This window comes from Drosophila persimilis, unplaced genomic scaffold (genome assembly GCF_003286085.1).
Source record: "Drosophila persimilis strain 14011-0111.01,24,50 unplaced genomic scaffold, DperRS2 tig00000700-arrow-arrow-pilon, whole genome shotgun sequence".
In the NCBI taxonomy this organism is placed as follows: Eukaryota; Metazoa; Arthropoda; class Insecta; order Diptera; family Drosophilidae; genus Drosophila; species Drosophila persimilis.
In genome coordinates, this window is record NW_020825340.1 from 1,305,017 (window position 1) to 1,315,378 (window position 10,362).

Genomic DNA, 10,362 nt, shown 5'->3' on the forward strand with positions numbered 1-10,362 from the left:
TTTGCTTTTTTGCTTCTTTTTTTTTTATAAATAATTTCACTGCTTCGTAATCCAAAAGAACAAAAAAACAATTCGTTTGCCAACTATCTAGCCGAAAGTTATCCATACATGTATACAGGTTAATATCTGGGTGTGTTTGAACCGATATTGATCGCTTCGTCGTGTTGTTTGTTGTTGTTGTTTGTTTGTTGTTGTTGTTGCAATTGGTTTATTAACTATACTACGGATAAACACACAGCTACGCACATTGAATGAATTTTCTGCTGGATTTTCGCCTTTGCTTGTTTAATATTAAAACCTTACACTAGAAACACATCGAATAATATTAGAAATATTGTATCTTCCATATATATCTATATATATTTTTGTTATATGCAGCCCCTCTACGGGGCTGCGATCTCTATAGCAAAGTTTGAAACTCTGCGCGCAAAGAAAAATTAAATTATTATAGTGTTGATTAAAATAATAATACAAAGATTAATCGTAATTGGTGGAAATATTTTTGAGAATTCCAGTTGGTTCTATTGTTGGTTTGGATTTCACTTGTTGTTGTTGTTGTTTGTCTCTCTCTTTCTCTGTCCATCCGATAGATAGATAGATAGATCTGGGGGGGATTTGGATCTGCCACTTGGGCGTCCTTCGGATACTTGTTTGTAATACTCCCCAAACTATGATTTCCGAATCTCTAGTTGGTTTCTGTGTGTACGTGTTTGGGTTCATGTTAAATGTTCGTGTGTTTGTATGCGTTTTTCAATATTCATAATTATTATATAATATCACATCAACTTTGTTTTTTTCATTTGTTATTATGTATTCCTTTTCCTCTTCTTGCTCTGCCCCTCCTCTCCGCGGGGGGCCCCACTGCCTACTGCTTATTGTTGTTTTTCTCTCATTCTGGTTTATAAGGATCGGTCGTCTACCCGTATACGGTTGTCTATCCCACCGGGTTGCATGCCTGAACAATACATCCTGATGATGGCACATCCGTACACCGAATACTCTATGATCCGTCTACGTGTGGGGGGGAGTTTTGTTGCCCTTCCTTATGCTTTTTGTTATGCTCGAAACGGGTCCCCGACAACCGCTCACTGAGTGAAGAAGTTTATTTGTCGCTCGCCCGACATTTTACATTTTACAATATTTTGAATATTTCTTATCGTTTGTGTTTCGCCTTGTATGCGGCCGTTCCTCCTCTTTTTTATAATTTTTCGATTTATATTTTCCAAAAAGTACCTTTTTTTAAGCCAAAAGTCAGTCCAATAAGAGTTTTGAGTTGCCTGCAACTGCAGTTGATTTGTTTGTTGGGTTTTCTTCCTCTAGAGGAGGTTTTCAAAATAATTGTTGGTTAGAGTTGAGTTGTTTTGTTGATTTGTTGCTTGCAGGATTGGTTGATTGGTTGATAGTTGTGGTCCAAAGTTGTTGCCTCTACGGTTAAACGTTTCCTGGTTACAGGATGAAGATCGTTGATGGAACGCACCGGTTCGTGTTGGCGTTCCCGTTCCCGTTCCCAGTGGGAACAGGCACAGGCACAGGCACAGGGACGTGGACTTGGAGGGGAAGGTGGACGGGGCGGCCAGTGCTGCTACTACGGCTTTCTGCTGGTGCTGCTGCTGCTGCTGCTGTTACTGTTGTTCGGAGGGATTGAGTATTGAGTAGCGCCTCTGCGTCCACAGCCACATCCACATCCACATCCACACCCGCACCCACGTCCCCGTCCGTGTGCCTGCTCGGCACAGGGCCTCACTCGGATGAGTAAAGCTTGTTCTTGGTCAGTGTGAAGTCGGGACTGATGTTGATGGTGTTGCTACGGGTGAGATTTCTGCGCGACAAGGGAATAACATGGATTAATAGGGTCTCTCCCAGGGACACGGGACTCTACTCACTTGATAAACTGCGGCAGCAGCGAGGTCCAGCCGCTCTTGTCCTGCTTCAATGTCAAATACAGCTCGAAGATCGACACAGTGTCTGGGTCCACTTTGAACGAGGCGATGCGCCTGGGATGGCAGAATGGAACAGTAAGCGATTGCTCCAACGGAGGCAAGCCATCGGATCACTCACCTGACGTTGTTCGGCTCGCTCTCGAACTCGATGAAGAGCGTGCAGGCGCGCTCGCCACACGGCTCACGGTCCGACATTCGGATGATCTCGGCGGCGATGCGCTCCGTGAGGTCGGCGGGCAGGTTCACCTCAGTGCAGGCCAGGTGGCGCTGCTTGGCGTCACGCAGCTGGAACTGCAGCTGCTGCGAGAGGTCCCGCACGGCGCTGGCGCTCACGTCGTCCATGTTGTCGGCCGCCCCGAAGCGGGCCCCGGCCGTCGACTGCAGGGGCGATGCGGGCATGGGGCTGGGCCCGGGTCCGTGGCCATGCCCCGGATGGTGGGCGGTGCTGGCCAGCACGTTGGTCATGTAAGCGTGGTGGTAGGCAGCGGAGCTGCCGTTGACCACGTCGAAGCTGGCCGCAACCGCGGACTGCTTCCCGGAGCCGGCCACCGGGGGTGCCATCGGCACCGTCGACCGCGTGTTGAGCGCCTGGTGCTGTCGCATGTGCAGCACGGAAGCGGGATGCCCGTCCACAACGTCGGCGTCCAGTGCGGCGTTGACGTCGACCGCGTTCTCCTCCTCCTCCTCCAGCGGATGCGGCGCGGTGGATGCAACGCCCGAACTCGGCCAGTCTGCCAGGGAGAAGGGAGAGGGGAGAAGAGAAGAGAATGGGGTTCAAATTACTGACTCGTTCATCGACCGGCAAAAGGGCAAGAGAAAAGGCACAAGGAGCAATAATAAAGAAGAAGAGAACACAAAAAAAAATCAGCTGATGTCTGCGGCTTGGAGACCCACACGGAATCTCACTCGAATTTCCACTCAAGCTACTGCGCAGACTCAACTCGAGTGTCTTCCAGGGAGCGGGAGCACGCGGCGGCACGAAATCACCTGGCAACAACAGCTGGAAATCAGCCGTTTGCCGTGCACTCTCTGCCGCTGCTTCTGGCGCTGCCTCTGCGTTTCCAGCTGACGACGCTTCCCCCTATCCCCCCCGCCATCACCCCTCTCGCAGTCAGCAGTTTGTGCCATTCCCCTTTCTGCCCTCATCACCCCCCTCGACACATCAGGCGTTATATGACGTCTTCCTCATTTTGCCTTTACTGCACAGTATTTTTTGTTATTTCTTTTGCTTTGTTTTATTACCCCGCCAGAGAGCCGTACAGTGGGACGCACAAGCGAGAGAAGCGAAGAAGTATTGCTGCTGCGGATAATGAATATGTAATTCTCGAGTCGGACAGGGAGAGGGCACTGTCATTTAATTTGTACATCTTAAGCCGAACTCCCGTTTCATCCCACTGTCTGTCGTCTGTCGTCGTTCGTCTTTCGTCTCTCCTTTAATGTGTGTACTTGTGTATGCGTGCATAAAAAGCAGTTACACTGGCCCTCTACATTGTAGGGGTTCGAATGTGTGTGCGCGAGTACAAATTAACTGCTTTGCCTCGACGTCTCGACGAACGTCTTGTAATTAGCGCGGAAACTCTTTAAAGAGCCACGCCGTGCCGCCCCCCGCCGACGCCGGCCATTGTACACAATCATTGCAACGTAGCTGCTGTTGAATGGACAATTTGCTCTCTCGTTAGCTTCGTATCTCTCTCTCACCCCATCCACGCTCAGGTTCTCCGCCCGCTGTCCGTCTCCCTCGCACTGCATGGCATGGCATGGCATAGCAGAGCATACACACAACATACACCCGCGTAATTAAGAAATTAACGGCACATGTTTGCGGCTCTCCATGTGTCCACATGTGTTCGTCTGTCCCTCTCCTACCTTCGGCTTGTGTTATTGGATTTTGTCAAGTCCCTGTCCATGGGAGAGGAGCGGGGCAAAGGGTTCGCTCGTGCAAAGTCAGGAAAGCGAAAGCCGAAAGGAACGGGAATGAAACAGAGACAAGCGACCACCAATACACATTTAATTGCAAAGTACTCATCCGAGACCGAGTCGCATATTTAGTTGGTCGGTCTCTTTCTCTCTCTCTCCCTATCACACAGAGTACATTCGGTGTGTGCGTCTGTGGTGAGAGAGCTTTTTGGGTAGGCATCACCTTTGATAAACATACTTTGTTCTTGTCAGAGCCGGCAAACGGAAAACAGAGTGAGTGAGTGAGCGTCAGGGCGATGGCTGTAGGAAAGCTACTTCAGGTACATCGGCTTTGCTGCTCACTACGCGCGCATTACGTTCCTCCGAAGAAGAGTGTTGCTTTCGCAGATCTTTAATATACATACATATGCACATACGACTAGTATACGGGTAAAGAAAACACGCTAATCAGCGGTTTAATTGGTGGGAAGATATGCACACACATACATACAGACCCGAAGGCCCCCACACATTCACGTGTATTTGTACATGTTAGCTTGTGAATCAATAATCAAGTTTATAAATTATTCATTAAAACCAATTTTGGCAGTCATTCGCCCCTGATTGGTATCTCTGGCAGTGTTCCACAAAAACATCTAAACACTCGCCCCAACAACTATTCGTAAACTAAATAAATATAGTGGATAATTTAGAACATTTTCACTAAAATACTGTAATTTAACCTGGTTTCCCTTTACAGATTCGAATACACTACAAAAATTTAATATTAATGAAAACATTTGTTTGTATTTCAATGGAATTCTACTATCTACAATCACGATTGCCATAAAAAGAAGTCATAAATCCTACAAAATAGAAACAAAAAAAAAACCGTCAAATTCATTCAAAAATAGCTTAAATGATTATCTTTATTAATTCATGGTTCATATACTTTTATCACTCACACTGCCTTCTTTTCCCGTAAGGTCTCCAACTGGCCCCACCAACCTTTAAGTGGAATACAACCAAAGGCAACAGAATCGACAATTTCAATAGAAATGAGCCATATATAACTAATATATAGGCACAAAACTACCAGAAGAATAATCTTTGCTGTCAAGGGTGTACGAAAGTTTTTGGTACCCAGTGTACAGAGTACATATGTAGAGTTGACTTCCGGAAAACCATTTTTCCAGTTGCCCGAAATCCCTTGCACAGGGGGAGGGGGGAGAGAGAGAGAGAGAGCGAGAGAGTGATATGGTCATGGGCATAACTAATGTTTATTCAAAGAAATTAAGTAATTAATTAAACAACATTATTGCCACTGGCCCCACACACACACACACACATGGACACGGACACACAGATGATGGAGACCTCTCCCCTGAGCCACCCATGGGGCTCCAGCATTTGACTAAAACATGAATATGCATGTCCATGTCGGCGGCAGCAGAGACACAGACACAGACACAGCCACAGACACGGGTGAGAGTGTGCAATTGCAATTGCAAGTGTGAGTGTTAGTGTGAGAGAAGCTGGCTGGCTCTCGGATGTCCTTCGAAAATAAAATTGCATGCGCTCAGTCAGTCATGAAATTAAATTGACTGCAAATACAGCGCGAGGGAGGCAGGGAGGGGATTCCAGCCGGAGGAAGCGAGAGAGAGAGAGAGCGAGCCAGCCAGCCAGCCAGCCAGCCAGCCAGCATATACATAACTGTGAATGCTCTTCTGTTTGTATGCGTGTGTGTGTGTGTGTGTGTGTGTGTCTCTGTGTGCGACATGTTGTTGCATGTCGTCGTCGTCGTCGTTGCCACAGAGAGTTCTTGTGCTCGCTTTTGGCTGATTTTACATTTTCCCCAGAGACGGAGGGACGGACCATCTAATTTGCACAACTCTTTTCTTTCGCCGCTGCCTTGGCAAAGTTTAAAGTGACAGGATTAACAGGATGTTGCATAATCCGACCGTCAGACACATGAACAGGATATGCCTGCATGGCCCAGACAGGAACAGGAACAGAAACAGGACAGGACGGAGCACGGGGCACGGAGCACGGAGCACGGCGTTCTTTCACGGCACACAAAAAATGCATAATGCAAATTACACATTTTCAACCCTTCGAAAAGCTTTCGCAGGATTTACATACGAACGGAACGTAGGAATAAACATACATATAAATACTTATGTGGTACGGTGCCCATTTACATACCCGGCTTGTCCAAAAAGTGCTTAGACTGCATGAAAATATTTATTGCCTTCGGCGTTTTCCACAGCGTCAAAACAATATTCAAAAGAAATCTTCGCAAAGTGAAACTAAATATGTACATATACCGATACTTTTCTGAATTCTGACAATTCAAGCTAAGACACAAAAAAAATATTCAACTGGAATCGATGAAAAATCATTCGATCAAACAATGTTGGTAAAGGCAAGCAAAACTAGATTTGAAGATTATTCTGAAGGCCGAACACTGGAATCAAGATTCTGTTCAGTGCTCCAGTTTCTGTGGGCTTACAACGCAATCCACAGGGTCAGAGAACTACCTCGAAGAATGGACCTAATCAAATCAAAATCACTCGAAGAAGCATTCCAATCCGAAGCACAAGAAAAATCCATCAAAATTTTCCGTTCGTTAAGAAAACACTTGAATAAATGTATTTTATAATCCCTGGAAAATTTGCTGAAAACATCAAATGAAATGTTCCCGTACAGCCGTAAAATTAATTGAATCAAAAAATGGGCCATAAACATGAAAAATAAAAACGTTCGTGGCACATTAAAAATATCCGAAATGGCCCTACTTCTTTTCATTCTCTAAAGAAACTGCCCGAATGGATATTGCGGCGGTGGCTGCGGCTGCGGCAGCGGCGGTGGCGGCTCCCAAGGTATACACTGACCTTAAGTTCCAATTTAATGCGTACCGAATATTTAAATTAACCAAGTTTTTTTTCCCCCCTTTTGATTCAGCAAACATCAGATTTTTGATTCAGACTGTAATTGATTTTTTTGCCAGGGTAGAGCTACTCTGTTCGCCGATCAACTCAATAGCGGAATAATAGAAATTATTTTCTCTACCGAAACTATTTATAAACGCATACAAATACGGACTGCCAGCCAAACTGGGTTTTAACAAACGATGTTCCCAACTTTGTTTGTCCAAGCCCCAACAATGGGAATAAATTATCGGTCTGTCCGACCGACCTACCGATAGAAACCTATGCGATTTTGTCGTCTCTCATTTAAAAACCTGGTATTTTTTATTCGAATTTTTTGAATTATAGCCAAGAAGCGTTGGAACTATTCGATTTACTAGAAGTTGGATCTGGATTTTTTAGCGCACATTCTACAGTTTAAACACAAACTAAAATTGAACAGAACGCAAATTTCGAAAACACTCGCGGGAGGATCAACGATAAAGAGGGCACGAATAATAGGGTATGGATGGTACTCACCTTTGATTTTATTAACACCGAATTTTCCCTGAATGTGATTTTGTACTGAGAGCACTTCCATCTTCATAGAATCGCCGTTTGGTCTGCTGCAACCGTCTGCTTTACCGTTGCTTTTCGTTGCGTGCCGTTTGCTGCTCGAGTGCGGGTTTGTGTGCGTGTGTGCAAAGTACACACTAGTGGGGTGTTTGTGTGTGTGTGTGTTCTTCTAGAAATGCACTTTAATCACAAATAAAAAAAATGTTTGATTTGATTTGAATTGAATTCCGTTAAGGGATTCCACGGGGTTTCACGGATATACGGATGCGATTCGGATTTTCACTTGGCTGCCCGCGTCTGTCGCGCCGCTCAACAAACAATTGGAAAAAGTATCAACAACTAAATTTGTTATTCTAGTTAAACGTTTAAATTTAATACATTCTAAAAGTCAACGGAAATTGCCGCCCGTCCCGTCCCGCTGCCTGCCACACTCTCTCTCTTCCTCTCTTCCTCACTGCCTCTCGCTCTCGGTGTCTGCCTTCGTCGTTCTTGTTCATTCACGCACAGCACATGGTTCTGTTCCGTTTTGTTCTTTTTCTTTTTCAGTTTCTGATTCTTGTCGGAGTTGTAGTTGTTGTTCGGGGAGGTGCTACATATGGCTTGTGTGTGGGGGTGCTGCATCCGCGTGCTGCCCGGTGGATGTGGTGCGTGTGGCGTCCGTTGGAGCTCTGTTTTTAGCTTTTGCCGTTTCTCTGCCTTCTGCTATCTGCCGTCTGCTGTTTTCTGTTCGGCTCGGTTCGGTTCGGTGCTGTGCTGTTCTGTTCCGCTGTTCGGGAGAGACTTTCGGCTCCACTCAAACGCTCGGCGGCTCTCACGGCTCAGCTGTGCTTCTGCTGCCGCTGAAGGAGAGCTTGGGACGACGGGCAACTTCTGTGGCTTGGCGGAGCGGAGCAGTTTTCAATTTCCAAAGCTACTGTCCGGCGGTGTGCGCTGCGGCTTTTATAGGAATTTCCCGGCCCGGCAGTGCGGTCGGCGTCGCAGTCGCGTCGTGCCAGTGAGTGGCTTTTCCCTTGGCAGTGAACTCTCAGCGGGCTCTCTTGAGCATATTTCTCTCTCCAGCTGCGGCCAAACATATGTTGCTATCAGCTGTTGTGGCTCATCTCGAGAGAGCGGCATGGCGTAATTACTCGTTGAGTGAGCAGAGAGTGCTCAAGAGAGTATTTAAGAGAGCACTCTTGAGTGCGCTCAAGAGAAAAAGTCGTGTGCTGCTCTTGAGTGTCTTTTGAATCCATGCGACAGTAACGGGTGGTTGTTCGAGTGGCGTTTCGGAGTGCAATGTATTCCGCTCAGTAACTGACAAAATTCTCCCTTTTCAAACCATATCTGGAGATCCAAATGGGTTTTTATGTTCGTTTTAAAAATAAAAGTAATATTTTTCTGCATAAGCTAGAAAAAAATATAAAAATAGTATTTTTCAGAGAGTCAATCTGCTCTTGTGTTTACCCAATATTTTTTGGGTATTTTTGGGTATTTTTGATATCGCAAACCTGGTCATACATTTGCACATATCGGCCAAGCCATGATTGACAATACCATTGTACCGCCTTCCGATCCAAATCAAACCTTCCCCCCACCCCCCCCACCCGACAGACCGTCTCCAGGCCCATTGTGGGGTGTGGGGTGTGGGGGGCGTGAGGCGAGATAGAAAACGGAAGAAAATGGATGAAAATGCTTCTCCGACACAGGGCCTGTCACTGTTTTAACAATTCATCTTAATAGAAATAAAAAATGGCGCCGCTGGCGTTGGACAGTCCGGCCCGTCCGCCTCGCCTCGGCTCGCCTCCCCGCCTCCCCGCCACCAGACCACTCCACCCATTGCCTCCCATCGCCACTCCTCCCCTTTGTCCAGCTTTTGCTATTTGTCACTGGTTCGTTGTGTGTGGCAGTGGGCGCTCTGGCTCTGGTTCTGACTCTGGCGCTGCTGCAGTGGATCAGCATCAGCATCAGCCCCTCCGACAGAAGCTTTCTCTCCGTATTTCCTTGTTGTCACGTTGTTGCTTTTGGGGGGCTTATACGTGGTAGTCGTCCGGTACATGGGGCTATACTGGGTGCCGCTAGAATACGAAAACCGAATGGACTTCCAGCCCGATGATAAGCCCGACCAAGGGGTATCCCATAGTCGCCACTCGAAGACTTTTTTGTAAAGTTCCTGTTTGGTTTCTTCTGCTTTTGTCGACCGCCAGTGATGGGGGGGGACTTACACATGTCAGTTAATGCTGAAAAAATGTTTACACAACACAATTGCCATACGCCGGGGGTTGGGGGTGGGGTGGTGGGCCCCAGCAGGGGGTTGCGGACACCGATGCCAAAACTTTTAAAGGCCAGTTTTCCATCATCTTAGTTTAGTTTTTTGTGTGCGTGTCTGTGTGCGTGTGTGTGTGCTGTGGGGTAGCTGGGGGCAGCTGGGGGCAGCTGGGGGTCGCTGCAGCGGGGTCGTTGTCGAACAGGATAAAAGTCAGTGGCGTACAATTAATCAAATGCATGATTTATATTCCTCTAGCCTTCATTCAAGTCTAACCTAAATACGTCCCGCTGGGCCGGATCCTGTCAAATGAGATGTCGGGGCGGGAACAACTTACTGGCAACTCCGTCCCGTACAGGCAAAGACCGGACCAGGAGCCCGGGTATAATTTAACTTTCAAGAAAACGCGCACCTCAAAAAATAGGAAAGAGGATTGCAAAATAGTACAAAGAGGCATGAAGAGGCACTGGTGACAGTGTGGTCCAACGAATATGTTAAAGATATTCCCGTAAGCATTCAACATTCTGCGATGACTGCTCTGAAGGCCATATTTCACATATTTTGCAGCTTCTAATTGCTCTCTAGCACCGAATCGATTAGCTCCTCATGATGATAGATAACAAGCATCCAGTGATCCATCCAAGTGGGCCGTTACATATCTCCAGGCACCTCCAATTTCCAATTTCTGGTAGCACTGGTGTCCCAGTCCTCGATCTCCTGTATAATGGAGCGGTACAAGCGACACTCCACCTTGGAATGTATTCTATGATTCCAATCTAGGGTCGAGGAAAGATGTCTT

The 10,362-nt window shown here is 46.9% G+C and overlaps 1 protein-coding gene across 2 annotated transcripts; it reads right to left on the reverse strand.

Annotated features, from left to right (window-relative positions):
- Positions 1–341: 341 nt before the first annotated feature.
- LOC6598980 (protein charybde) lies at positions 342–7,681 on the reverse strand. 2 transcript variants are annotated; one of them, XM_002023981.2, is made up of 4 exons: positions 7,286–7,681; positions 2,059–2,671; positions 1,884–1,994; positions 342–1,819 (listed from the first exon to the last, which is right to left on the reverse strand). In XM_002023981.2, the coding sequence occupies exons 1-4, from the start codon at positions 7,350–7,352 to the stop codon at positions 1,741–1,743; spliced, it is 870 nt and encodes a 289-aa protein (XP_002024017.1). In that variant the 5' UTR covers positions 7,353–7,681; the 3' UTR covers positions 342–1,740. The 2 variants fall into 2 exon arrangements, with proteins under 2 accessions (XP_002024017.1, XP_026847779.1); XM_026991978.1 differs by lacking the exon at positions 7,286–7,681 and adding an exon at positions 6,042–6,094.
- Positions 7,682–10,362: the final 2,681 nt, after the last annotated feature.